We start from the raw sequence: 24,571 nt of genomic DNA, 5'->3' as shown, positions 1-24,571 counted from the left end.
ACGAACACGTCAGAGATGTACTTTGGTGCTACTCTGCAGAGAGACTTGTGCACAAGCAGAGCTGCTTCAACACAGGACTTATGTGCACGTACTTCCTGGTTCTAGTCAGGACCCGAGCAGCAGTGTTCTGGATGTACTGCAGCTGTGTTAAGGCTCATTTGGAGAGGCCAGTGAGCAGGACGTTACAGTAGTCTAATCTACTCGAGACTAATGCAGGATAAAGTCTGGTTTAGACAGTATATGTTTGATTTTGATTCACTTTTGAGCAGGGCTGGCCTGAGCTTTCAGGAGGCCCTTAGCAGAATGTGTCTCTGGGTCCTTTGGCAGAGGATGTACCTGGGCTCAGCTATTGGTGACTCGCCTTTGACGACATTATGACCCTGCTCTCAGCACCTTGTCCAATTGTACTTCTATTTATATGACCAAAAGACAAATGTTTTAATGTAACTTCTAAAACAGCCATTCAAAAGTACCTCAGCTGCCTCAGTGCTCCTTGGGGGTGTAAACACACAGCTACCCACACTTATGGCGTGTTCAAAAACAAATGTAGGCAGCAGATATTTTGCTACAATAGATTTAAAAAAAAAACTTAAAAAAATAAATGCAATCTTTATAGAGGGATACTTAGGCTGCTATAAACACCCGAGCACCGTTTCCAGTCAAATTTACGTATTGTATCATTTTCAGTACAACTGTATGAGCTCTTGGGGGCCCTCTGGTGGCCTTGAGTCCTAAACAAATGGCTTCCCACCATAATTGAAAAGTTATAGCCATCAGTAAACATGAAGGATAGAAGATGTATAGTCTAAAATGTTGTTTTAGACTATATATCCTCTATCCCTCTGGACCTTTTTGACAGGGATCATCTGAAAAGTCACTGTGCCAAATTACACATTATTAAATGATACTAATGAGCTGTGATAGAGCCATGTGTGGAAGGATAATGTGATGCCTTTAATTTACAATGGGGATAAATTAAGTCCTCATTGTAAATTATTTATAGTTTTTGTTAACAAAGACAAACTACTGTACATTAGTGATGCGACACTGATGAACGAGTCGGCTCCTTTCAACGGTTCCTTCCTCCTTGATAAGAGACCAGTCTCTTATACTGTGCTGATTCAGTGTTTAGTTTTTAAATTATTATTAAATTATTATTTTTAATTACTATTGCAGTGCAATGATTGATTTCGGTTCTGCATCATTTCAAAAGGTAAACACACCTCCACTCTCAAGTTTGAAGCATTTTAAACACATTTAAGCCTTGTTCATTTCCTTCTGGTTTGTTGATAAAATAAGTTCTCACATTGGCTTCTGTCATATAAACAAATAGTAAAAGAGCCAGTCTTTTGAACGGCTCTTTGAAATTAATGGATCCAAAAGATTCAGATCCCATAAAAGAGCCAAAAGTCCCATGACTACTGTAAATATTTGAGTTTATTTTTTCCAATACAAATCAGAATACATAACAGCCAGAATTTAAATAGCAAAATAGTATTAAATGGCAAACAGGAAAACATAGTTACATTATTACAAAAACACTATTTTACACATTAGTCAAATTTATATCAAATCAGCATTTTTCTAAATCTTTCAAGTGGATGGACAGGAGCGTGGAGAGGGGGCAAAGAAGTACAGAGCCATGAGGATGAAGTAAACCACTACAAGAGCTGTGCCTGCAGGAGGAGAAAGTCACTGTATTAACTTCAAAATCAGAACATGTTTCATATAAAGGTCCCGTCTAACACAGAATGGACTCTGGTGAGCTTTAAGCCGTGTTATTATGTTGTTACCAACCTCCCTCTGCCTGTCAGATCCTCTCAGTCTGGTTTTAAACTGCGCTACAGACTAAAAACCCACCTCTTCTCTCCCTGACGTCTGGTTGTAGCAGGGCAGTATGTGTTATTGTGTTATTGTGTTATTGTTCTTTTGCCTATGTGTGTTGCATTTTATGTTGATCCATTTTTGTTGACTTTTGTGTTGTCCCTTGTGTGTTCCTCCCAGTAGAGTTACGTTGAAGTTCCTCTGAGCTCAATTTAACCCCAATTTATTTTTCTTATAATTCAGCCATAAAATAACACTTTTTTATATATATATAATTTGGAGCTTATTTTTTTTATGTACTAATACCGAATGTTTGGTTTTTTTGGTTAGTAGGCCGTATTTTAGTAAAGATTGTGCATTTTTTGGACCTCAAAATCTCCTGCAACTCTTAATTTCCACCACTGTACTTGACAAACACAGTACAGTGATGGAAATTAAGTTATGAGTTATAAGAGAAACAAATTGGGGTCAAATTGAACTTTAACGTAACTTGTTTTTCAGACAGTTCTTATTATACAATCAACATTTTTTCAAGTGGCCCAATTTTCAACCCATTTGATAAAGAAATGTCCAAGTTCTGCTGTGAGTGAGTTATTTTTTGGGGTCATAAATTACCCCAGGACAACACAAGGGTTAAATGTGGTATATAAATAAAACTAAACTGAATAACTCATCAAAAACAAAGCTGTAGTTTTTTGTTTCATTTGCCCTTCATTACTAGTCTTCAATCAGACCCTTGTACAATCTGAAAATGTAATGTTTAAATTGAAGCGTATAGGGCCAGTGCTATAGCCACAGCTGCCCTGGGGTAGATCAATCTGCACCATCGACCCCTCTGACCACCACCAACACTCACCCTCACCTCATTCATACAAACAAAACAAAAGTGGGTGAAGTGTGTTGCCCAAGGACACAACAACAGCAGTTTGCACAAGAGCCAGTACAGAATAATCTTTACATTGTGTTATCTTGACATCCTTGTGCTTTTAGATTAGCTCACAAGAGTCAGTTTTGTGTAATATAAGACCTTTAACGTGGACGGCGCGAGTACTTACCTTGAAAATAGTCGCACTTTCCATCCATAAATATATAGTTGCACAGAATGACACTAAAAATGCTTGCCCATAGATGGATGTCGCTGAACAAAAGCACAAATCCCACCTCCTAGATCAAAACAGAAAAAAAAAAATAGTTGTAATCAAGTGACCAATAGTGATCGAGCCAGTAAAAGTTCAAATCTAATTATATAAGTGTGTGATAAACTTACATAAAAAGCATTGAAGAGGATGAGCAGTGGAATCTGAATCATACAAACCTGCACCGCGATACAGCTGCCCACTTCAAGACTGGAAAAGACACGGAGAATGTGATGGATCAGAGGAGATTTAATATACATCACCTTCTTTCTCACTCTCGCTTTCTCTCATTCTTATTCTATCTCTTTTTCTTCTTTCTGTCTCTCTCTCTCCCTGTCTTTTTCTCTTACCTTCTTTTTCTTTCTTTATGTCTCCCTCTCTCACCGTCTCTCTCTCCCTGTCTTTTTCTGTCTCTTTCTCCCTGTCTTTTTCTTTGTCTCTCTCTTTCTCCCTGTCTTTTTCTAGGTCTCTCTCTCCCTGTCTTTTTCTTTCTTTGTCTTTTTCTCTCACTTTTTCTTTTTCTTTGTCTCCCTCTCCCTGTCTTTTTCTTTGTCTCTCTCTCTCCCTGTCTTTTTATCTTTCTTTCTGTCTTTTTCTCTTACTTTCTCTTTTTCTTTCTTTCTGTCTCTCTCTCCCTGTCTTTTTCTCCATCTCTTTCTCCCCATCTCTCTTTCTTTCCTTCTCTTACTTTCTATCTCTCTCTCCCTGTCTTTTTCTCTGTCTCTTTCTCCCTTACTTTCTCTTTTTTCTTTCTTTCTCTCTACCTGTCTCTCTCTCACCCTCTTTTTCTTTGTCTCCCTGTCTGTCTGTGTGTCCTCTCCCTCCCCTCTCTCTCTCGGTCTCTCTCTCTCTCTGCATCTCTCTCTCTCTGTCTGTCTGTCTGTCTATCTGTCTCTGTCCCTCTCCCTCCTTTATGTCTCATATAAAACTTTAAAAACAGGAGCAGGTGTGTGTAAAAGTTTGTTGGAGTGTGGAGTCTTTCTTTTCGTGTGTTTCGTCCTCACTCACCTCAGGCTGATGTTGTTCTGTACAGCAAACTGAACACCATTTACAATCTCAGGCAGCTCAGGGACCATGGCCAACAGTGTGACGCCGATAAAATACTGTGGAAAACACCATTTCAAAATCATCAAACACAGGAAATAATGCGTCAGAGTCACTGTACATACAAGTGAAAGGGCTGCAGATTTTTTTTGAAGTATTGTGATTCAATTTCGGTGTAAACTGAATTTTTATTTAAGTTTAAAAATGGCTGAGAGACATGTTTGAACTTGTTTTGAGTGAGAGTTGGTGGTGGGTCAGAGGGGCCGATGACACAGATTGGGAGTCTTGCTTCAGTCAGTTTACCCCAGGGCAGCAGTGACCGTCTACTCAGGTTCCTAAAGTACATTTTCCATTCATTTTTCCCATAAACATTTAGAAAAACTGAAATATTAACAGTCCAAAGGCATCGCTGAGGCTAACCAGCTACACGACTGTATGAGTGAAAGGTTTTTATTCTGCACTCTTCTCTTTTAACGCCAATTTTATGATGATTATTTGTGATTATTTAGGTTTTGATTTGTTTTATTGTCATTTTGGGGTGACAATAGATGGTAGAGGATTTGTCCACTGATCGGAAAGTTGGCGGTTCAAATCCCGCTCTCGACATAAACATCATCGTCTGTGTGCAGTGGTGTGTGAATGTGTGAATGCGTCCTTGATATAAAGAGCTTCGAGAGCCTTGAAAGTGGAAAACTGTTGTATAAAAATGTGATAATTTACTATTTTAATGTCTTTCTCATTCCGTAAATCACTTTGTATCGCCCAATTCGTACACAAATTACAATAAACTCGCCTTACGTGCTAAATAATATCCATAATGAGGTTGTTTTACGTCTAAAAAGGACACTTAAAACGCAAGATTCTACAAAATGTGAACTAACTACTATGAATAACTTAGCGTTTTATAAAGTTCCTGACACAGATTTTAAATAAAACTCAAGGTCTTGTGGTCATTAGTTACTACGTAGCTCATTATCCCCACGCAAGCTGTCGAAGTTTTCATTTTGAGCACTGTTGAGCTCCATTCCCACCATTTACGCAGTGAATGAATGACACATAGGGCGCGTGAACTCTACCTGGGAGATGGCAGAGTGCGTGAGCATGGGTTCTATGTTTTCGATGCAGAGGTCGGCGCAGCAGGCCATGAGCACCGTGGCGACGATGAGAACAGCCAGAGCCCTCCAGCGAGGCCAGTGCACCACGGGGTCGGATACTGGAGGGACAGAATAAACACGGTCAGAGGAGGGACGGGCGGAACGGAACGGAACTGTACTCACCCGTCTGTAGAGGATCTGAGACGTCTGACGAGTGAACCCGCGTACACTGCATTCACAAAGCATTCAGAACCACTGCTAGTCTTTACGTTTCATGTTACAGAAGAATACGCAATCTGATTTGATTAATTTTTTAGACTTTCACTCTGAACCCATGTTGCCAATGTGGTTTAGTGCGTGTTGGTGCTGGTCCATAGCACTTTGAGGGTCTAGAAACGTGCAAAATATAAACCCCAGGCGTTATTACATCCTGAAAGTGTTTAAGTTTTGTCGTGTTCTTTTTTTGTCTTGAAATTCAAACTGAGATCTGAATATTCTGTGAAGGCCTCAGAGGTTTTTACATGCACAGGCTGTACCTTTACTTTTTTCCCCACAGTGAAGACTCCTCCAGTGTCCCACATGCAGCAGGTTAGAGCAGGCAGCAGGCAGTCAGTGTCCACCTACACACACACTGGGCTGTAGTCAATTAAAGACGTGTCCCGCCGATTGGTCGACTAAAAAAAATGGGCCGTGGCTAAAGCTCTATGGGTCAGATACATAAAGGTACATAATAGTTCAAACTGTTTTCACGAGACGACAGTTATTAAGCACAGATTAAACTTGTGAATCGTGAGTTTGATCTGTCTTTTTACATTTGCGCAACTAGTCAAAAGTTTGGGCCCAGCATCTCATTATTTTTTCTTCACGTTTACCACCTTCTACGTTTAATATACATACGGAAGACATCAAGTACATGGAGCAAGATGTTCAAATTCTCAAAGTGTCCACCCTTTGTTTTGTCGACAGTGCTGCAAACCCTCGGCGCAGCTGTGAAGTGAAAACCACTTCAGGCGAGTTCGTCATGAAGCTCAGTGTCCATAGACTGTGTAAAGAAGTGAACTAAGGGAGTGAGACTTCAGTACTTCAGTTATACAGGAAAATTTGGAGGCACGTTGTAATCCAGAGCGAGGCTGTTGCAGGTAACGCCTCTTCCCGGCCCGGTTCGGTAGAGAGTGGAGGAACCTCGGGGGGGAAAAAAGGCGCCTGATTTGTCTGTTATTAATGTTCATATCTTCAGTTACAGACACGATAGTAAAATAAAAACACCAGGATCATGTAGCGCGGGTTAATATGAACATTTTAAGACCAAAATGACGAGGCTGACGAGCAGTTACAGAGAGAGGGGCCACAGTTTTCTAACAAAGTGAATTGAAGCCAGAGTCGATGGAGCCGGAAGTGCGTCCATGATCACTTCTCATTTGGAACGTGTGGCTAGCAGGTTAGCTATGTCCATTTATACATACAGTCTATGGCCAAAAAATGACAACAGTCCAACGCAGTGATCTAAAATCTAGTTATTTTGAGCGTACTTTTCGTTTACTACATCCCGTGTGTGTTCATTCATAGCTCTGGGGCCTTCAGTGAGAATCTACAATGTCCAAACTTTTGACTGGTTGCGTAGATGTCACAAAATGCCAAAGTTTCTGCTCTAGTCTAAATTATTATGTAAACCTAATACAAGTTTTAATGGGCAAGACGCGATCAACCGACTACAGCCCTAACGCACACACACGCGCACACACACAGACCTGGTACAACATGGCGGCTGGCGTTAATGCAGGAGTTTGCAGCGTGGACAGGGCCAGCAGTAGAGAGGTGGTGGTGGTGTGAGAGCGCCTCCTGCTGGTACTGACCGTGTGCGTGGCCCCCCTGGATATCACTGATGTGTATGTCGTAGATGTGAGAGTGAGTCTTCAGGGTGAAAATCAGGCCGATGAGGTAAGCGGCCGGCAGCAGTACGGCGATGGTGTAGACGAGCGGTCTGGAGAAGCACAGAGTTTAGTGTTTGTGCGGTTTACGTTTGAATTATTTATAATCTGGATGAAAACTCTGCGCGGCTATTTCCAACGCAGGGGAGGAGAGAGAAAAGGACAATCATAATAGGACTGATTAACATGACAGAACTATACAAAATGGATGGATTAAAGTTAGAGATGGATAGAAATGTTTTTTCCATGCCCGATGCCGATACCAATTGTTTAGCATCCAGAGCAACCGATGGCCAATAAACTCTGACGATTTTCTTTGAAAGATTTTGATTATTTTCCCCAAATTTTGCTATTTAAATTTGCTACAAACTCCAGTCAAACCCTTTCTTTCCATAAACCAATAAGAGACCTGTGTAGTCACGTTTTGTGCAGATATCTCTTCGTATAAAAGTGTTAATTTAAAGCTTTGTGTGTAATCTTTAAGCAGCAGTTTGGCCAAACAAAAATATCGGCCTGTGCTGGAGATTTAAGGTCAATAGCCAGTACGCTAAAAAGGCAAAAATATCGGCTCAATATCGGCTCTGTTACACTATCAAACTTCAGATTTTTTTATTTTATTTTTTACCTGTTTTATGGTTAATATCTCTGTAATTACTGGGCCTATTCACATGAAATAAAAAGTTCAGCGTCTTGTCTGTTAGTGTAAATAAACAAAAGTCGATTTTCATGAAACATTTCAACATTTGTAGATTTTCAGGTTTGGTTATTACTTTCAAAAACTGAATCTTATATAGGCCACTGTTACATACTTACTCAATGTGGGACAGAATCAGCTGTGGGTCAGTTTGACTCTGTTTAGAAATTAAAAAAAATAATGTAAAGCACAATATAAACACTAGTAATTATACATATATATTTTAACAAGCTTCTCAAACGGCTTTTAAGTCTATATACTGGTCATTAAAAGGGGCGACAGAATCTTCAATCTGCACCTCGATAATTCTGACCGAGCAGGATTTTAACTGCTAAAATTCCAGTTATATGGTGATAGGAGCGGCCTCACGGAAACAAGGCGCCTGATTCGTCTGTTATTAATGTTCATATTTTGATTTAGGGACACAACAGTGAAGTAAAAACACGAGGAAACATCTGACTTCTTACCGAGTCGTAGTGGCAGTCCTTGCAGATGAAGGGGACACTGCTGTTCCCTGGGACACTGGTGCAGCTCTCACAAACCAGATTCCCAAACGTCTTTGAGAACAGGGTCGGAGCAAAAACCCCTGAAACCAAAAAGATGTGTGATCGCTTTTGCATTTTGTAGCAGTTTATGAAGTCGTCGTACCTCCGATGGAAATGAAGAGCAGAGCTGAACTGACTCCTGCCGAGCGACTGTTGAACCTCTGCTCTCGGTGCTTAATGCCTCCAATGATCATACAGATTCCCTGACCAAAGAATACAACATAAAAATAGGCAGAAATATAAAAATAAATGAGTAGAATTGTTAAACTACTGGTTAGAAATGAGAGTATTAAACAAAGCATCCATTTAGGGGTGAGTAGAGTGGAACTTTTCACCATTTCTTGCCACAGTGGTGCTTGACTTGTATGAGGTTTAGCAAGTTCTGCTTTGTCTGAACAAGAAAAAAGCTGTTTCACTTAAAATAAATTAAAAAACTGTATTAGCTTGCGTTCTTACGGTTTAAAAAATATATCCTATACGGGTCCACCTCCAGTTTTAATACATTGACAAAAAGAAAGTCATAGTTTTAGTCATCTTTTGTTATTGTTACTTTTCTTTAGCATTTGTCTGCAGTAACGACGGAGTATAAGGGTCAGTTAAATAAAATAAATTATGCAGGTGCTACGAGAATAAAGTCGTAACATTTCTGCATTAAAGATGTAATTTTATGAGAATAAAGTCATACTATGAGAATAAAGTCGTAATTTTATGAGAATAAAGTTGTAATTTTATGAGAGTATAGGCTGCTGTGCGTGAATGAGTGACTAGTGCGTTATGTGCGTAATTCCGTAATTGTTCAGATACAGCAATTTCTTCCAAATCTGTCTGGTTCCTCCGACTAAACAAACTCAGATGCTGGCAGTATCCCTTCAAAGTACGTATACTGATGATAGTGTGGTGATGGTGGACTAAAAGACACAGTATTTCATCGTGCGTAAACCCCAGTTGAAAATTTATCTGAACAAAAATGCTCCAAATTCTCCATAACACACAACGCACTGGTCACTCATTCACTCACAGTAGCCTATATTCTCATAAAATTACAACTTTATTCCCGTAATATTACAACTTTATTCCCGTAGTACTATGACTTTATTCTCATAAAATTACGACTTTTTCAGACTTCGACTTTATTCTTGTAAAATTACGTCTTTAATGTCGAAATGCTACGACTTTATTCTCGTAGCGCCCGGATAATTTATTTTATTTAACTGACCCTTATACTCCATCGTATGCAGTAATATGGAAGAATAAAAAATAAAAAAAAACGGAAAAAAAAAAACAGTCCAAAACTCAGACTTACAGGTATGAAGAGTATACAGCCCAGTAAGGTGCCAGTGAGCGCAGCTTTGACGACCTCCTCATAACATTTGGTTCCTGCTTTGTGGCCCTGTAACAGTCCTGTGATGTAGAAGGTCATCTCTGTTATAGAGCCAAAGGTCGCGTTCACCACAGCTCCCACCGCAAAGTTACTCTGCGCTGAAATACTGAGGGGACAGACATGTTACTGTTCAGAGAAAGTCGTATTTAAACTGCAATGTTCAAACAGAAAATACAGAAACGTATTATTTTGGGGAGTTAAACTGGCATTTTTATAAAGTGCTTTTGCAGTTTAAAGACACTCAAAGAACTTTACATCAAGATAAATACTGTCAGTGGAGGTGACTATTCTACCGATTTTTATGTTGAGGTGTTGATTTGAACCGCCAACCTTCCGATCAGTGGACAAACTCTACCAACTGAGCCACTGTCAACTGTGAAATATAATAATTTTACCTGTTCTCTACCTCAATTTTCCAAACTCCTGATATCTAAAGTTACAGCTTCATTTGAACGCCAGTGAATATTATGATCTTACAAGTAATATAATGTTTTAAAAAAAGGTCTGGGTGGTTAATATATTGATGAATTTCTTTTTAAACAAGGCAGTAAACTCCTACATTTTAAAACCAAGATGAACTGAAATTAAAGATTTGTTCTGGAAGAAGCTGCACAACGTGTTAAACATGAATTAGGATTGGGATTAGGGTTACAAATAAAATGAATACTTCAGCGGAGGAAACTTGTGTTTAGAAAGAGTGTGTTTGTGTCTTGATGCTAATGCTAATGCTAATTTTGACCAAACACACCACCACAAACTGAAGCATTCTACTTATAAAAATAATTGTGTAGTGTCATCAGTCACCTGCAGCTCCCTGTCCATTACCGGATCTTTAAATATTTATTAATTTGAGTGTGACCCGGCAAAAACCTCAGAGATAAAACTGGACAGGAAGTAGTGACTCCAACAGTGAGGTTGCCAGGCATAATTAATTTTAGCATGAATCTATCGCTGTAAAAGTGGCTGTGTGTTACATTTCTAACTATAATGAAAGTATAAACCTGAAAAATACCAGTTGTCCAAGATGTGTAAAAATAAGAATGATTTGATTTTTGGGTCATATAACCACAGCCACATAAAACGTACCTGGCGATTCCCATGCCGATAAAATAGGACAGGGGAATGATGGCGGTGATGGCTGTAGCGAACTTTGTCTCTGCGCTGAAGTAAGTGTGGTCCTTGTCGGTGTATCCAATCACTAAACTGGTGATTACAAGAGGAAGCAGGTCTAAGGGAGCACAGACTTAAGGAAGATGGGAAATAATATGGTTTCATGTTAGTCTTAAACTCAGTAGTGGTTATATTAGTCCAAACTCTTCATCTATTTACATCTCCCACAGGTTAGTGCCATGTGGACCATCTCACACTCTCAGAGCCGGGACTGAGCCGGGACCTGAGCCGGGACCTGAGCCGGGACCTGAGCCGGGACCTGAGCCGGGACCTGAGCCGGGACCTGAGCCGGGACCTGAGCCGGGACTGAGCCGGGACTGAGCCGGGACTGAGCCGGGACTGAGCCGGGACTGAGCCGGGACTGAGCCAGATTCACGTGAGTAAATAATAATTCACAGTTCATAGTGATGCATAAAAGGATACTGAGGGCGAATATGTTGATTCCTTGGACTGAATACTTGTAGTAGTGAATGTTCATTGCTTTGTTACAGTACAAAACGACTCTGGTCTCACACAGTAAAGTCTGAAAAGCACATGAAAAACAACAGGGTCAAATGGACACAGAGAATCATGAGTCTCGGTGTTTAAGCAGAAATGATATAAACTTTATACATAATGGTGGGTCATAGTTCACGCTTTCAAATGACATGGTGTCTTAAGGTCTAAGAACAAACTACAGTTTAGAACAAAAAGGCCCAGTCAATAAACATTAGATAAGGGAGAGAAAAATGTCAACTTCTCCATTTACAGACATAAATATAAAAGACAAAAGGTAAAATGGTCATTGGTAAACACTGATGTACAGTATACAGAGTATTTCCTGTACCAACTGTCTAAACACAGTACCAGGGACAACGGTGACATGGAGGGACATGGGGGACGCAACAGTCAGAAAGACGGAGCTCAGTGATGAGATTATTGTGCACATTATTATTTTTACTACAATACAGTGGTCCCTTGTTTATCGGTGTCTTTTTCCAAGTGCAAACATACAGCACTTCAGACAAATTGACATAAATGTTGGATCTCAGTGTGACTCTGAACAAATTCAGTACTGGACAGGAGACACGGCACGGAGGAGACTGATGGACAATGGTCTACAGTCCCTTAGCCAATCAGGATTGCACAAATGAAGTACAAAAATTGCACGAAAAAAATCCACGAGACTGTGAGGCCCTGAAAAGTGAACTGCGATACATTGAGGGACAACTATACTCACTTTGTCGACTTTGTGGATGTGTATATCTCCTGGAGCCATGAGGAGCACAATGGTGGCGGCTCGAGCGTTGAGTTTGGCCACAGGAATCGTGAAAACCAAAAGCCACGAGATCACGCAGGCTACGAAGTGTACCACCCCCAGGACCGGGTACCCCAGTAAGAGCCACACATATGTACGAGGGTGACACTGCAGAGACAAAACATATCAACAAATATAAACACGACCAGGTCAAAAGCAGTGGTGATATTACCTCAATGCTTCTTTTAAATTCCCAACAGATTTTTTTTTATTACTGTACCACTTTAAAACGCATTTGACAGATTTAATATATTTTTCTAATTATTATTTCTTTGTTCTGTGGAGTCGTACATGCGGTAAATCTTTATCATAGTTTTACATCAGTTAAGTAGCAGTTTATGAAGAAAAATGAACAAAAAGTTGTAAAATACAGGAAGTAGCCGTGAGTTTTAACGCAGAAGTCCTCTACCTATGGCATCAACTGTCATCAATTAAATTTCCCTCCACTTTCCTCTTGCAGATTGGAGGAAACTTGAGAGGAGGCAGCAGTCTAAGCAGGGATGTCCAGACCTCCCTCACACCGGACACTTCAAGCTCCTCCAGTGGGACTCCAACACATTCCCAGGCCATCCGAGAGACATAGTCCTTCCAACGTGTCCTGGGTCTTTCCCCGGAGCCTCAAAGCCCAATACTATTTCCAATGTTTATTTTTATTTGTCCAATCATAACTATTGTGCAGTTTAGGTTTTGGCTGCTGTTAACACAAAGATCATAGACTGTATACAGTGGTCCCTCGCTATATCACACTCCACCTTTCGCGGCCTCACTGTTTCGCCGATTTTTTTATAGCGTATGAACGTGCGTTGTGTTCTGCGTCCTGATTGGCTGTTGGACTGTAGACCATTGTCCATCAGTCTCCTCCGTGCTGTGTCTCCTGTTCAGTACAGAATGTGTTCAGACAAATTTACATAAATGTTGGATCGCAGTGTGACTCTGAAGTGCTGTACATTTGCAATTTGTTTTCTCCCCGACAAAACCCAATGTCGATGAAACGTTCTGCACCGACAAAGACGACTACGAAGGTTTGAACTTTGAGAGAGTTTAAACAAGAGAAATGTTAGAAAATATTAATGCCTGTGTGAGAAAAGTGTATAAAGTGTGCGGTGAGGGGGTTTACAGAAAAAAACATAGAATAACTGTAAAAAATAAAGCTGATACTTCACGGATTTCACCTGTTGCGGGTTATTTTTAGAACGTAACCGTTGCAATAAACGAGGGACAACTGTATACAAATGGACATAGCTAACCTGATCATGGGTGCGCTTCTGACTTCATCGACTCAAATCCACTTTACATTGAAAAATTAATCAATTCTCTGTAACTGCTGCAGTGAACCTCGTCATTTTGGTCTAAAATGTTCATATTAACCCGCTTTACAAGGACATGGTATTTTGTTTTGTTCACTATTGTGTCTGTAACTCAAGATATGAACATTAATAACAAATCAAATCAAGTGTCTTCTTTCTCTGCTCCAGATTCGCTCTATAACTGCTCTCGCCTCGATGAGCTTCATTTGACTGGAGCCGAACGCTGTGGATGACCTCACTCACTTAGTCCACGTCTGTACACAGTCTATAGTTTTACCCAGTATCTTGATATTCTTCTGGTCGGAGGTTCTGGCACAGGCATCTCCACGGGAAACGGAGGCGAGGCCAGCAGAGGAGAGGAGTCCTTCCGCCCAGTCGGACTATCCCTCTCCTCCGGGATTATCTCACATCGAGGAGGTCTGGGCACGGTTTTCCACACCACATCACCCATCTGAAGGAAATAAACAGTACGTGTTAAATATTGCGAGATTTGTTGCATCATTTGTACTCTATAAAAGTCAGTACTACTTTTTCTATGGACTTCCCAAAAGGCCAAATGAAGTAACAGCCCATTTTCCAACAGAGCTTTCCTAAAAACACAAAATAAAATACAGTAAAGTTAGGGTTAAACCTACTACATGTAACTTTTTATGATAAAACCTATTTCCATGGTAAGAAAAAAGGTAAATGTAGCAGTTTACACTCGAACCATCATTGGACAAACACTACAAACGGAGCTACTGTCGCCGATGTCGTTGAAGGTGAACTATGTCTTTATATCTGTGTAATCCCAGTTGTCCAGGTCTGTTTCATAGTGGTCCATGGGTGTAACTTGTCTGTGTGGTTTTATACTTGTTACATAATGCACCTTTAATAAAAATGTTTAGGTTCTTACCATAAACTGCTCCGAGGACGGTCATGAACATTAGGGGACATATGATGAAGTAGACCAAGGAAATCCACCATCCAAAGAAAATGACATAAGCCACATTCCCACAAGTGACCAGGGAGCCTGAAGAGGGAAAACACATACGTTAAACTTAATATTAGTTCGTAAATAGTAGGCAAAATAAACAACATTATAATATTAAACAAATAAGAAACGACCATCTTGTGGTCTGACGGTGCTTAGGTCTGAGTGCAGTTCTTTGTCGATGTCTGATCTGATCTCGATGGGCCTCTCTGTGACGTGGCCCTTCCATTTCCTGAAGCCAAACTTAAGAACAAACAAGGTTCACTAAAACGTTAATCATAGAAAATAAAAGATCCATTTCAATTATTTCATCAAACTTATTATTTTTATCTTTTTGATGTTGGCACAAGGTTGGCATGCTTTTCTTTATTTTATTATTATTTCTATTTATCATGTGACAAGTCTATATTAATTAAAAACTGTTTTAAGAAGGCTAACACAATTGTGAATATGCCATTTTTCTGTCATAATCCAAATAATTCAGATTTAATAACAGTGCTCTGTTTCAATCCAATCTACATTATGAAAATAAGTGTTATTAAGCCAGGGATCATGGTCCATGTAATTCTGTGTGATTTTTTAGCTATTCCTGCACCAAAACAATTAATTTAAAACAAAGAGACTTTAAATTTGATATATTGCAATGGCCCATGACATTATTGTGAGACTTTTGACGATATGAAAATATTTCGGTTGTTGATACATTCCTATTTAGAATCAAAAGCTCCAATGGCTGATATCATAGACTGTTTATATAAATGGACATGAATAACCTGCTAGCTGCTGCGTTCCAAACAGGAAGTGATCACGGGCGCGCTTCCGGCTCCATCGACTCTAGCTCTAATTCACTTTTAACTGAAAAACTATCACCCCTCTCTCTACCTGCTGTAGTCAGACTCATCATTTTGGTCTTAAAATGTTCATATTAACCCACTCTACATGATCCTGTTATTCTTATTTCACTATTGTGTCTGTAAATCAAGACATGAACATTAATAACAGACAAATCAGGCTCCTTCTTTCCCCAAGGTCACTCCCTGTAGTGTTGGCAATAGGTCTGATTGACAGCGTTGCATTACTATATTTGGATCTCATCATAGATCTCAAATTCAGTACAACATTCTTTTACTTTTTACTCTTTAAGTACATTTTTAACAGGCACTTTCATATATTTTTCATGTGATATCTTTACATTTACTTGAGTATTTGTTTTGCTCCAGTATCTAAAACAGTTGAATACTTCTTCCGCCCTGCTGACCTTGTAGTTGTTGGCCTCTCTGTGCGCCTCCACCTCGTTCTCTGCTCTGATGGTGGTTTTGCCGGTGCTGTCGTGCCAGGCCTCATCTCCGTACCAAGACGCATTGGACCGTGGTGACCCTCCGTGACTTCCTGTTTGTGACAAGAACATTTTTATAAGTTTTACAAGTTTTACAATTAAACCACAAACTGATCTTTTTATGTTAGTGATTGGGTCGACTGTCCACTCATATTGGTGAGCTTCATTAATACATTATAATCACTTTCAAATCTTTCATTAAAATCAATATTTTTAATGACCAAACATTTATTTATTTACACAACAGTCAAAAGTTTGGAGACACATATTCATGTTTTTTTTGTTTCCTTTATTTTTACTACTTTCTACATTTTATAAACATACAGAAGACATCAAACATATGACGTAAGATGTATGGAATTAAGTATTAAAAAAACAACTTAAATATTTTTAACAACGCAAAGGGTGGCTACTTTGAGGATTTGAATGCAAAATATATATATATATATATAAAAAATGTGTAGTCATTTAATGTTTTTCTTTGCTACATAATTCCATATATTTTAGTTCATATATTCACTTACCCTGAACAAAGAAGCCAAATGATCCCACTGTCTGAGATGTTAAATTAAGGCAATTTGGATAAAAGCAGGCTCTGACTGACCACTTTCAGAGACAATTGTCATTGTTACGGTAATGCAAATAACAACCAGCATGCTAAAGAAAAAAAATCTGTTACTGGGCCTTAAATGTTCTACTTGAGCAACAGTTATACATTAATTTCTAAAGGAACCCCCTTTGCCAAAGTGTGTGTAGCAGAGCGGTAAACACTGCAGGGCCTATAGTGTAATTAAAGGCACTGTACCTAATTTTTACTGCCTGAAGAATGTTTTTAAAAAAACAGAACTAGTTCATTTTAAACTGTTTTACAGTGGTCCAAAGTTACTCCTCTCTTACATTATGCATTCTGTAAATCCTAGTTATTCACTACAATGAGTTTAAAAGCTGGAAAATTTATTTTAGGCCTCAATATTTATCGCGAATACTTTTTTTTTTGCAAAAGTGGAAGATTTGGATATTTTTGTTGGAATACGATAAGATTTGAGCTGCAGAGGAGTGAATTAGTCCCTTCTATGGCTAATTATTTGTACATTCTGCTATGTACTTGTATTATTAAAAGACATGATCTGCAACAGTCTATTTAACAATGGTTTAGTGGAATCATCTTGCATTATTTCAACCTTAATTAGTGACATAAAATTATTTAAATATTATCATTCATTGCAGTATTTCTCTGTAATGATATCGCATGCTTTAAAATGTTGTTATCGTGACAGACCCATAGTAAAGATGACAGCAAAAACTAGCATGATAACCTCACACTTTATGATTATCCAATTCTAAAACATTTTACTGTGTGATAAAGACAGTACACAGCGGACTCCGGATCAGCTTATACCATAAATCTGTACTGGGACGAAACAAATTTTGCTCAAATACACCGAAGAAAACTGGGTATAGGGCCTTTAACTCGAATCGCTTTCAACGAATCAAACCATTATGAACAACTAACAACATATTTTTGGCACTACACAGCAACTATTTTAACTTACTGTGACTTTTCCCCCCTGTGGATGGAACTAGTAACTGCAGACATAAGAGACTTTAAATTCACCCAATTATAAACTATTTAAAAGCCCGCTGATCCTGCCGAGCCACAGTCCCCAAACGAACCTGACGCCTTTTTGAGCCGTTCTGCCGTACCTTTGTGAACATTGAGGAAGCACTTGGGGGTGTATTGACAGAAGTGGTGCCCGGATGCTTCTGGAGAGTGAGATTCTGCTTGGCTGTGATCCATTTGATGTGAACCAGGACAGAGCCGGTCCGTGTGGGAATATCTCCGTGGGAACCGGTGATGGTGGTCAGTGTGGTCGCCATGGTTTTCCCCTGTCAAACAATCAAGCATCAACACATATGTAGACCATGATTATCACTATACAGACTTATCGTTCAGTATAGTTGGAAGAATATTTCTTGGGTGTACTTTTTCTTTGCACCACTGGGGAATTTTTGTGAGGGCGAGGTGCAGGGGGACATAAAAAAACCACCTCCCTCCATGTGTCCCTCTGAAATGTGTGACAAACAGAAACCTCCTGACAGTCATGCAGCGCGTCCCGTCCAGAGGAGCCGATCCGGCACCAAAACCGATGCATTAGAGACGCGCATGTACCATCACTGTCACATAAAGTAAAGCAGCACCACACGGGCCTGTCTGACCTGTCATGATCATTATTGTACTCAGTGGTTATAAAAGTTTTTAATCACATCACATTTTTGCATTTCCTGCATCCTGTTGCTTAAAGAGGCATCTGTTTGAAAGAACACCTAAGACAGGGCTGTCCAAACTACAGCCCAGGGGCTAAATGCGGCCCTCAGACCAATTTTTGTCGGCCCTCATGCCTCCTCCTAAACTGGCCCAATTGATCAGGAAGTATTTTTACAACAAATTCAAGAGATTCTACCTCTATAACCTGAATAACATCACATTGCATTGGCACACAGACCTAAAAATAATCTTACAAGTCTCGTTAAAGGTACAATGTCTCTGTCAAACCTGTGAAAAATGCACCATTTGTCTCCCTGTGGCCCTCCTCTTCAAATATGTTTCAGTACGCAGACCCCGGGGAAAAAAGTTTGGACACCCTCCCCTAAGAAATGGATACTCAAGAGAAAGCGCAATGGATTTCTTTCTATGGAATTGTGTTAAAGATGTCGTGAAACAAAGAAAGATACAGGACTTTACTGAACTAAAGCAAAAGATGCAGATGTGACTGAACCATTGATGATGCTCTGGTACAGCGAAAACGGCAAGAAATCCAGTCCCGTCTTGACGTGCTTTGACTAATGATGCTCATATAGAGGTGGATTAAATGAAGTAAAACACTTAAGAAAAATATTACAAAGGCAATTGATAACATATCTTAAATTGTAAAGAGACTGTATGTTACATGGAACAATCATTTTTGAGGGTAAATATTTATCGCGAGTACATTTTCTTTGCACTCGTGGAAAATGTTTGGTTACACATTTTGTTCGATATAATTGTTTATTGTATTGTACTGTATTCAAAAGTGTAAATCTAGTAATATTGATTAAAAAATTTGACATATTTTGGTCCACAATACCAATAAAAATCTGTTTCTCATGAATCTTGTGTATTTATTTTTATTTGCTCAATGCCAAAGCTTGAACTCGAAAAACTTTGGTCAGAATATTACAACAAAAATGGTAAAAATAACTCCTCAAAACATAAGAAAAGTACTTTTTACTTTTCAGTCCAGTTCAAAAATGTACTAGAGTAGAAAGTACAAATGTTTTTTCTCATAGTGAAGTAAAAGTAAAAAGTATCACTGTCAAATGTACTTAAGTAGATTTTTCAGATATCTGCACTTTTACTTGAGTACAGTACTTTAATACTCTTAGTTACTTTCCACTACTGCAAATTAGGTCAAATTTCAAATATATTCTCAAACTATTTAATTAACATGGTAATTTTAATAGTTCAGGGCACATATGTTGAGTTTTAGTAAATGTATAAATGGAAAAACAGTATGTAATGTTATATTCCACATGTGTTAATCAAAAAAAGTTTAATTTTAAGTGGAAAAAATAGAATAAATTGGACATTGCTGCGCAGATTATTTTAGATAAAGATCAATAAAAAGTCACACAAGTAGAAATATACACTTAAATACAGTTTTTAGTCTGATTTTGTTGGTTAAAACTCAAAGTGTCGTGAGTAAAAGTGACCTGGATGCTCGACCGTGGACCTCCTCCTCACGCTGTCGGCCTCATCCGGACACAACCAGCCTTTTTTGTGCGGCATCTCGAAGGATTTTAGTCCCCGGGGTGAAGCTCTGTCCTCGGCTTCAAGGCTCTGAGACAGTCCCCTGAGTCTAAACCACAAACTGACTGAGAAACAAGAGGTGGGACGGTCCGGGGGCTTTTCTCCATCAACAAACAACTTACCGTGTGAAATCTCGGGCCTGGAGTGGCAGTTCTCGCGAGAGGTTGAATGCAGGTAAATTTATAGCCTAGCATACAAACTTTTTTTTTTTTTTTTTTTTTTAATAATAATTATTTGCGTTTACTAAAATAAAATTGCGATTGGAAATTTGTCTCTAGAATAAATAATGTGCAGTGTACCTGAATCTGTCCTCTTTTAAAATTACTTATTTAAATTATTTTTCTGGTGACTGTCCCCAACGATATCTTATTGATTTGTGTGGTATGTTTCTCAGTATGGCATTAAACTAACTTATCTATCATGCATTCTTACTGTGTGTACGAGCTTGCCTTTGTACAGTGCTGATCTGTAACTTACTTGACCTTGCGGCATCACCTTGTCTCCGTGGAGTTAGATGAGTAAAATGACACACCTGCATTAAACTGTATTTTGTAACATATTTTGATACATGGGTCAATCAGAGTATTGTAATGTGAATACTGAGAATGCTTTTACACTGAGTTGCATTATATTATAGTGTAAAAACATGACATAATTACAAATGGTCACATTTTTAAATACTTTTCCACCTTCAAGTCATTCAAAGAGCTTTACATCAAGGAATCACTTGTGTTTACACAGACACTGGGTTGACGTGATGTGGGTTGTGTCTTGCCCAAGGACATAATGACACATGGTTGGAATCGCACCGCCAACCTGTAGGTCAGTGGACTTCACCGCTCTATCAGTGATGTTCATGTCGAGAGCAGGATTTGAACTAGCAACTTTCAGCTTAGTGACAAACACTCCAACTGAGCTATTATAGCAAAAGACGAAGTTCAAGTCTTTTGCTATCGGTCAGACCTGGATGATTAAGGGATTACACAGACAACTGAGCCACTGTCGCCCACAAAAACTCCAATTTATGTGCAGTTAGAGCCGTAAAATTGCACATGATGAAGTTCCACCATGTATTCATTTTAATTTAGAAAAGTAACTGTAATTTGAATACCACCAAATGCGTAAGTGACTTTACCAGAATACAGTTGCTCATAATTAGTATTCAGAACATGTTCAATTACTTCCCAACACTGTCTGTAGTGCACAACCTCTCAACCTCCATCAGTCACTCACTCTACTCACTACAAGCCCATTTTCAAGGTGAGTGAAGAGTCTTGCTTAAGGACACAACGATTTGGTCTGGAGCTGAACATTGAACGAGTGAACAATTATAGAATAATTATTATAAGAGTTAGAAGTTCAAAACTCATTAACACTAAATTGATTCTTATGAGCTTTAAGCCGTGTTATAATGTTGTTACCTCCTCAAAAACAGACCTGGAGTTGCGTTTTGTTTCATTCACACATGTTTGAGTAACACTTTATTAATAGTCTGTACATCTCCAAAGCTCAAAATGCTCTGTTCCACCTTGTGATGTCATGAAGTGGTAGTTTTCAAGTTAACTGCTACCTTTTACCTTTAGCTCAGAAGAGATGGGCAATTCCAGGACTAAAATCATCCAAATGATTCTAGTGAAGGTTTGTGGAGTTTGAAAATGCAGTGGAGCACTTCCTGTATTACCACATGATGACATCACAAGGTGGAACAGTGTTTTCTGTTTGAGAGAAGAACTCAAAGCCTAAATATGCAGGATTTGTGTGTGAAACATGTGTGAATGAAACAAAAAAAAACACAACTCTAGGTCTGTTTGTGATGAGGAAACAACAACAAAACACAGATCAGAAAATAGAGTAACATGGGCCCTTGTGTTTAAGTAACTAAAGACAGAACAAAGGATTCAACTATCACTACAACAGCTTCATTTATTCACAACACGTGTAACAGGGAAATAAAACATCATTTTGGTTATTGCAGCACATATAACTGAAAACAATTCCCTTTTTTTTTTTTACACATTTTTGTATTTATATATAAATCTGTACAAAATGTTACTCAAAACGTAGCCTCAAAACAACAGTCTATGTACAGTGCTCTACATAAACAGAACTGAGGGGGTTTGTGAAGGTGCAAATTAGTGATTTAAGGAAACAGTGAGACATTGGACCAACAGTATCAGGTTTGAACCAGGGGCGGTGTCAGGGGTGGGGGTTTTGAGGGGGTTCGAGGCTCCCCTAGAACCCAGTCTCGACTAAAAATGACTAAAAATATCCAAATGAGACTGCAATAAAAAAATAATAATAAAAGAATTCAATATTAGGTCAAATAAAGTGAGCTCCCCGCTTTTTTTCTCCAACCAAAAATGTCTGACTTCGCCCCTGGTTTGAACTTCAGCAAATATTTCAGAGGTAATAGTGTAGACTCTATAGTTAAAGCTGCACTGTGTAACATTTCTGATTGACTATCTGCTGCTTGCTTGTCTCCATGGAGATGTTATTGCCTCACCTGAAATGTTCCAAAAGTATGTGATTCAATTTATCCAGCACCATCAGGACAATTTACATGTTACGTCTGTGCTGAGGTGAACATGGAGACGAACAGATGGCAGATCCTTCGCCAGAAATGTCACACAGTGCGGCTTTAACAATAGTGTTTTACTTTGAGTGAATGTAAAATGCCAAAACCTGGTGTAGCCCATAGTGACACGATAAAACACTGACGCACAAAGATAAGCGATACAACACAAATAAATGAAAGTCGTGGGCTTAAAAGTCACAGAGACATTTTCTGATTTCTGTTTTAACGTATTGTAATGATCTGATATTTTGTGTTTACTTCAAAGTTAACATCTTTTGTTGCCAGGTTTCGGCGACAAAACCCACACAAGAGCGTCTGAAAAAACACCCAGGACCCGCAGAATGTACGGCAAAGCTGGATTTTCCACTGTATTTATGAAAGTCCCCCAAAACGCCACCCAATTACCTGGCAACCCTGCTGTTAACGTGTTGTTGTTTTGTATGTGACACTTGGTTGCTATGCCGACAAGCTGATGCACATGCTCACTTCCTGTTTGGAGCGCGGTGGCTAGCAGGTTAGCGGTGTCCGTTTATATATACAGTCTGTGGTATAAATCCAGCTCACCCTGTAGTTTAAACCTCTACAAACACGTTCTTGTTTTAGTAAATTTTTCAGTCTTTTCTCAAATATTAATGGAAAATGTTTAAGAAATGCGCTGAATCTTGAGTTTTAAAATATAAATCACGAATCTAAAAGCAATCACCAAACATATGAAATCTCAGATAGTTTTAAAATATCATTTAGCTCAACTAAAAAGCTCAGTTTTTTACTTTTTTCATACATATATACACATATTTTTATATTTACACGACCAGTCAAAAGTTTGGACACAACCTCTTATTTAATGTGTTTTTTTCTTCTTTATTTTTACTACTTTCTCCATTTTATCTACACACAGAAGACATCAAATACATTACGCAAGATATATGAAATTATGTAGCAAAGAAAAAAACATTAAAGAACTTTTTAACAAAGCAAAAAATGTCTACTTTGAAGATTTGAACATAAAATATAATAGTGTTTTTTCTTTACTACATAATTCCATAGATCTTGTTTCATATATTCGACATCTTTTGTGTGTATATAAACTGTAAAAAGCAGCAAAAATAAAGAAAAAAAGCACTGAATGAGATGGAGTGTCCAAACTTTTGACTGGTAGTGTACACAAAATTAAAACTACTACAGTACAAAAACATTAAAACAAAATACAAATATAACTTTGAAGGTTTTAAAGGCGTCATGTTTCAAGCCATGTACAGTTTAGCTGCCTTTGCCGCTGACTTTCCTTAAGTTCAGACATATAAAAATAAAAATATAATAAAAGATCTTAAAGGTTTACACATATTTTACACTCTATCCCTTTCCAACTGTCTAAAACCAAAGCCAAAGTAAAGTCCACCGCTGTGCACAGAGAGTATTGTACACGCTTGAGTAAGATTAGAAAGTATCCAGCACTTTTTGTTTCTTACTCTTCGATGTTGGACCTCCGATTTCAAAATGCTGATCTTAAAGTTAAAGTTATTTGAATTCAGGATATTTATCTTGTTTTGTCGTCCCGGAAAAACTCATGAGTGAGGATTAGGGATGCACCGATCTGATACTCATAACGGATATCCTGGTTGGACATATAAACTGACGTAATAAGACTATTTACCGGTTGTACACGACCTAGAAAGTCTCAGTGTTTGAACTTTTATTTACACAAACTGTTCTGTAGTTGCTTGACGAATAAATAACCGCTACAGTAAATTTCGGACTATAAGCTGCTACTTTTTTCCCCACGCTTTGAACCCCGCAGTCTATACAACGGTGCGGCTAATTTATAGATTTTTACAGGCTAACGTCCACCGGGGGGGCGCTGTATAGCTGTAAACGCAAAAGTGAGACAGACGTGGGGAAAGATTATGCGCTGAAGAAGACACTAGTTTTGATTTTGAACTGTCATTTTGCACAGAAATGTACATGATGTAGGTTTTAAGTAAAAAAAGCAATCTGGCGTCAAAGAAGGAAATAGATCCACTGCACGTAAGTTTGGCGTCAATGAATCGATGGTGCGACGTCGGAGGCAGCAGTGGGAAGAACTTAGTCAATGTAAAAAGATGACAAAAGCTTTCAGAGGAAATAAAAGCAGATGGGTCGTGTTGGTGCTGTTTTATTTTCTAAACCTGCAGCTATGTTCATCCCGTGTTGATTTTCAGGCACAGTTTGAAAAAAAGCGTAAATTAAAACTCAAAAAACCTCTGTGTACCGTCTTTCTGTGTAAATATCTCATGCTACAACACAAAAACCTGCAGCTTATATTCAAGTGCGACTTATATATGTACCAAAACTGATTTTATTTTAAAATTTAGCTGGTGCGGCTTATATTCAAGTGCGCTCTATAGTCTGAAATTTACGGTACATGACACATTTGTCTGATT

The 24,571-nt window shown here is 38.7% G+C and overlaps 1 protein-coding gene across 2 annotated transcripts; it reads right to left on the bottom strand.

Moving 5' to 3' along the window:
* Positions 1 to 1,420: 1,420 nt before the first annotated feature.
* On the bottom strand, positions 1,421 to 19,726 carry cax1 (cation/H+ exchanger protein 1). Of its 2 annotated transcripts, none has more exons than XM_033975918.2 (21): positions 19,699 to 19,726; positions 19,480 to 19,625; positions 17,434 to 17,616; positions 15,652 to 15,782; positions 14,528 to 14,636; positions 14,316 to 14,432; positions 13,949 to 14,010; positions 13,698 to 13,871; positions 12,036 to 12,221; positions 11,240 to 11,339; positions 10,733 to 10,874; positions 9,569 to 9,752; positions 8,369 to 8,468; positions 8,188 to 8,306; positions 7,840 to 7,877; positions 6,847 to 7,079; positions 5,081 to 5,217; positions 3,969 to 4,063; positions 3,092 to 3,170; positions 2,880 to 2,988; positions 1,421 to 1,676 (listed from the first exon to the last, which is right to left on the bottom strand). In XM_033975918.2, the coding sequence occupies exons 2-21, from the start codon at positions 19,553 to 19,555 to the stop codon at positions 1,594 to 1,596; spliced, it is 2,457 nt and encodes an 818-aa protein (XP_033831809.1). In that variant the 5' UTR covers positions 19,556 to 19,625; positions 19,699 to 19,726; the 3' UTR covers positions 1,421 to 1,593. The 2 variants fall into 2 exon arrangements, with proteins under 2 accessions (XP_033831809.1, XP_055081731.1); XM_055225756.1 differs by having other exon boundaries at positions 6,952 to 7,079; positions 19,699 to 19,716.
* Between the last annotated feature and the right edge of the window lie 4,845 nt (positions 19,727 to 24,571).

This window comes from Periophthalmus magnuspinnatus, chromosome 12 (genome assembly GCF_009829125.3).
Source record: "Periophthalmus magnuspinnatus isolate fPerMag1 chromosome 12, fPerMag1.2.pri, whole genome shotgun sequence".
Lineage (NCBI taxonomy): Eukaryota > Metazoa > Chordata > Actinopteri > Gobiiformes > Gobiidae > Periophthalmus > Periophthalmus magnuspinnatus.
The sequence above is the reverse complement of the archived record's forward strand: the minus strand, read 5'-3'. Positions and strand labels throughout refer to the sequence as shown.

Excerpts from the sequence above, each read along its gene's own strand:
- cax1 (XM_033975918.2), bottom strand. The coding sequence starts at position 19,555 with ATGCCGCACAAAAAAGGCTGGTTGTGTCCGGATGAGGCCGACAGCGTG. Across the intron at positions 14,011-14,315 it reads CGTCCTCGGAGCAGTTTATG|GAAAGCTCTGTTGGAAAATG; the intron begins GTAAGAACCTAA and ends TTGTGTTTTTAG. Across the intron at positions 5,218-6,846 it reads CAGCCGCCATGTTGTACCAG|TATCCGACCCCGTGGTGCAC; the intron begins GTCTGTGTGTGT and ends CTGTCCCTCCAG.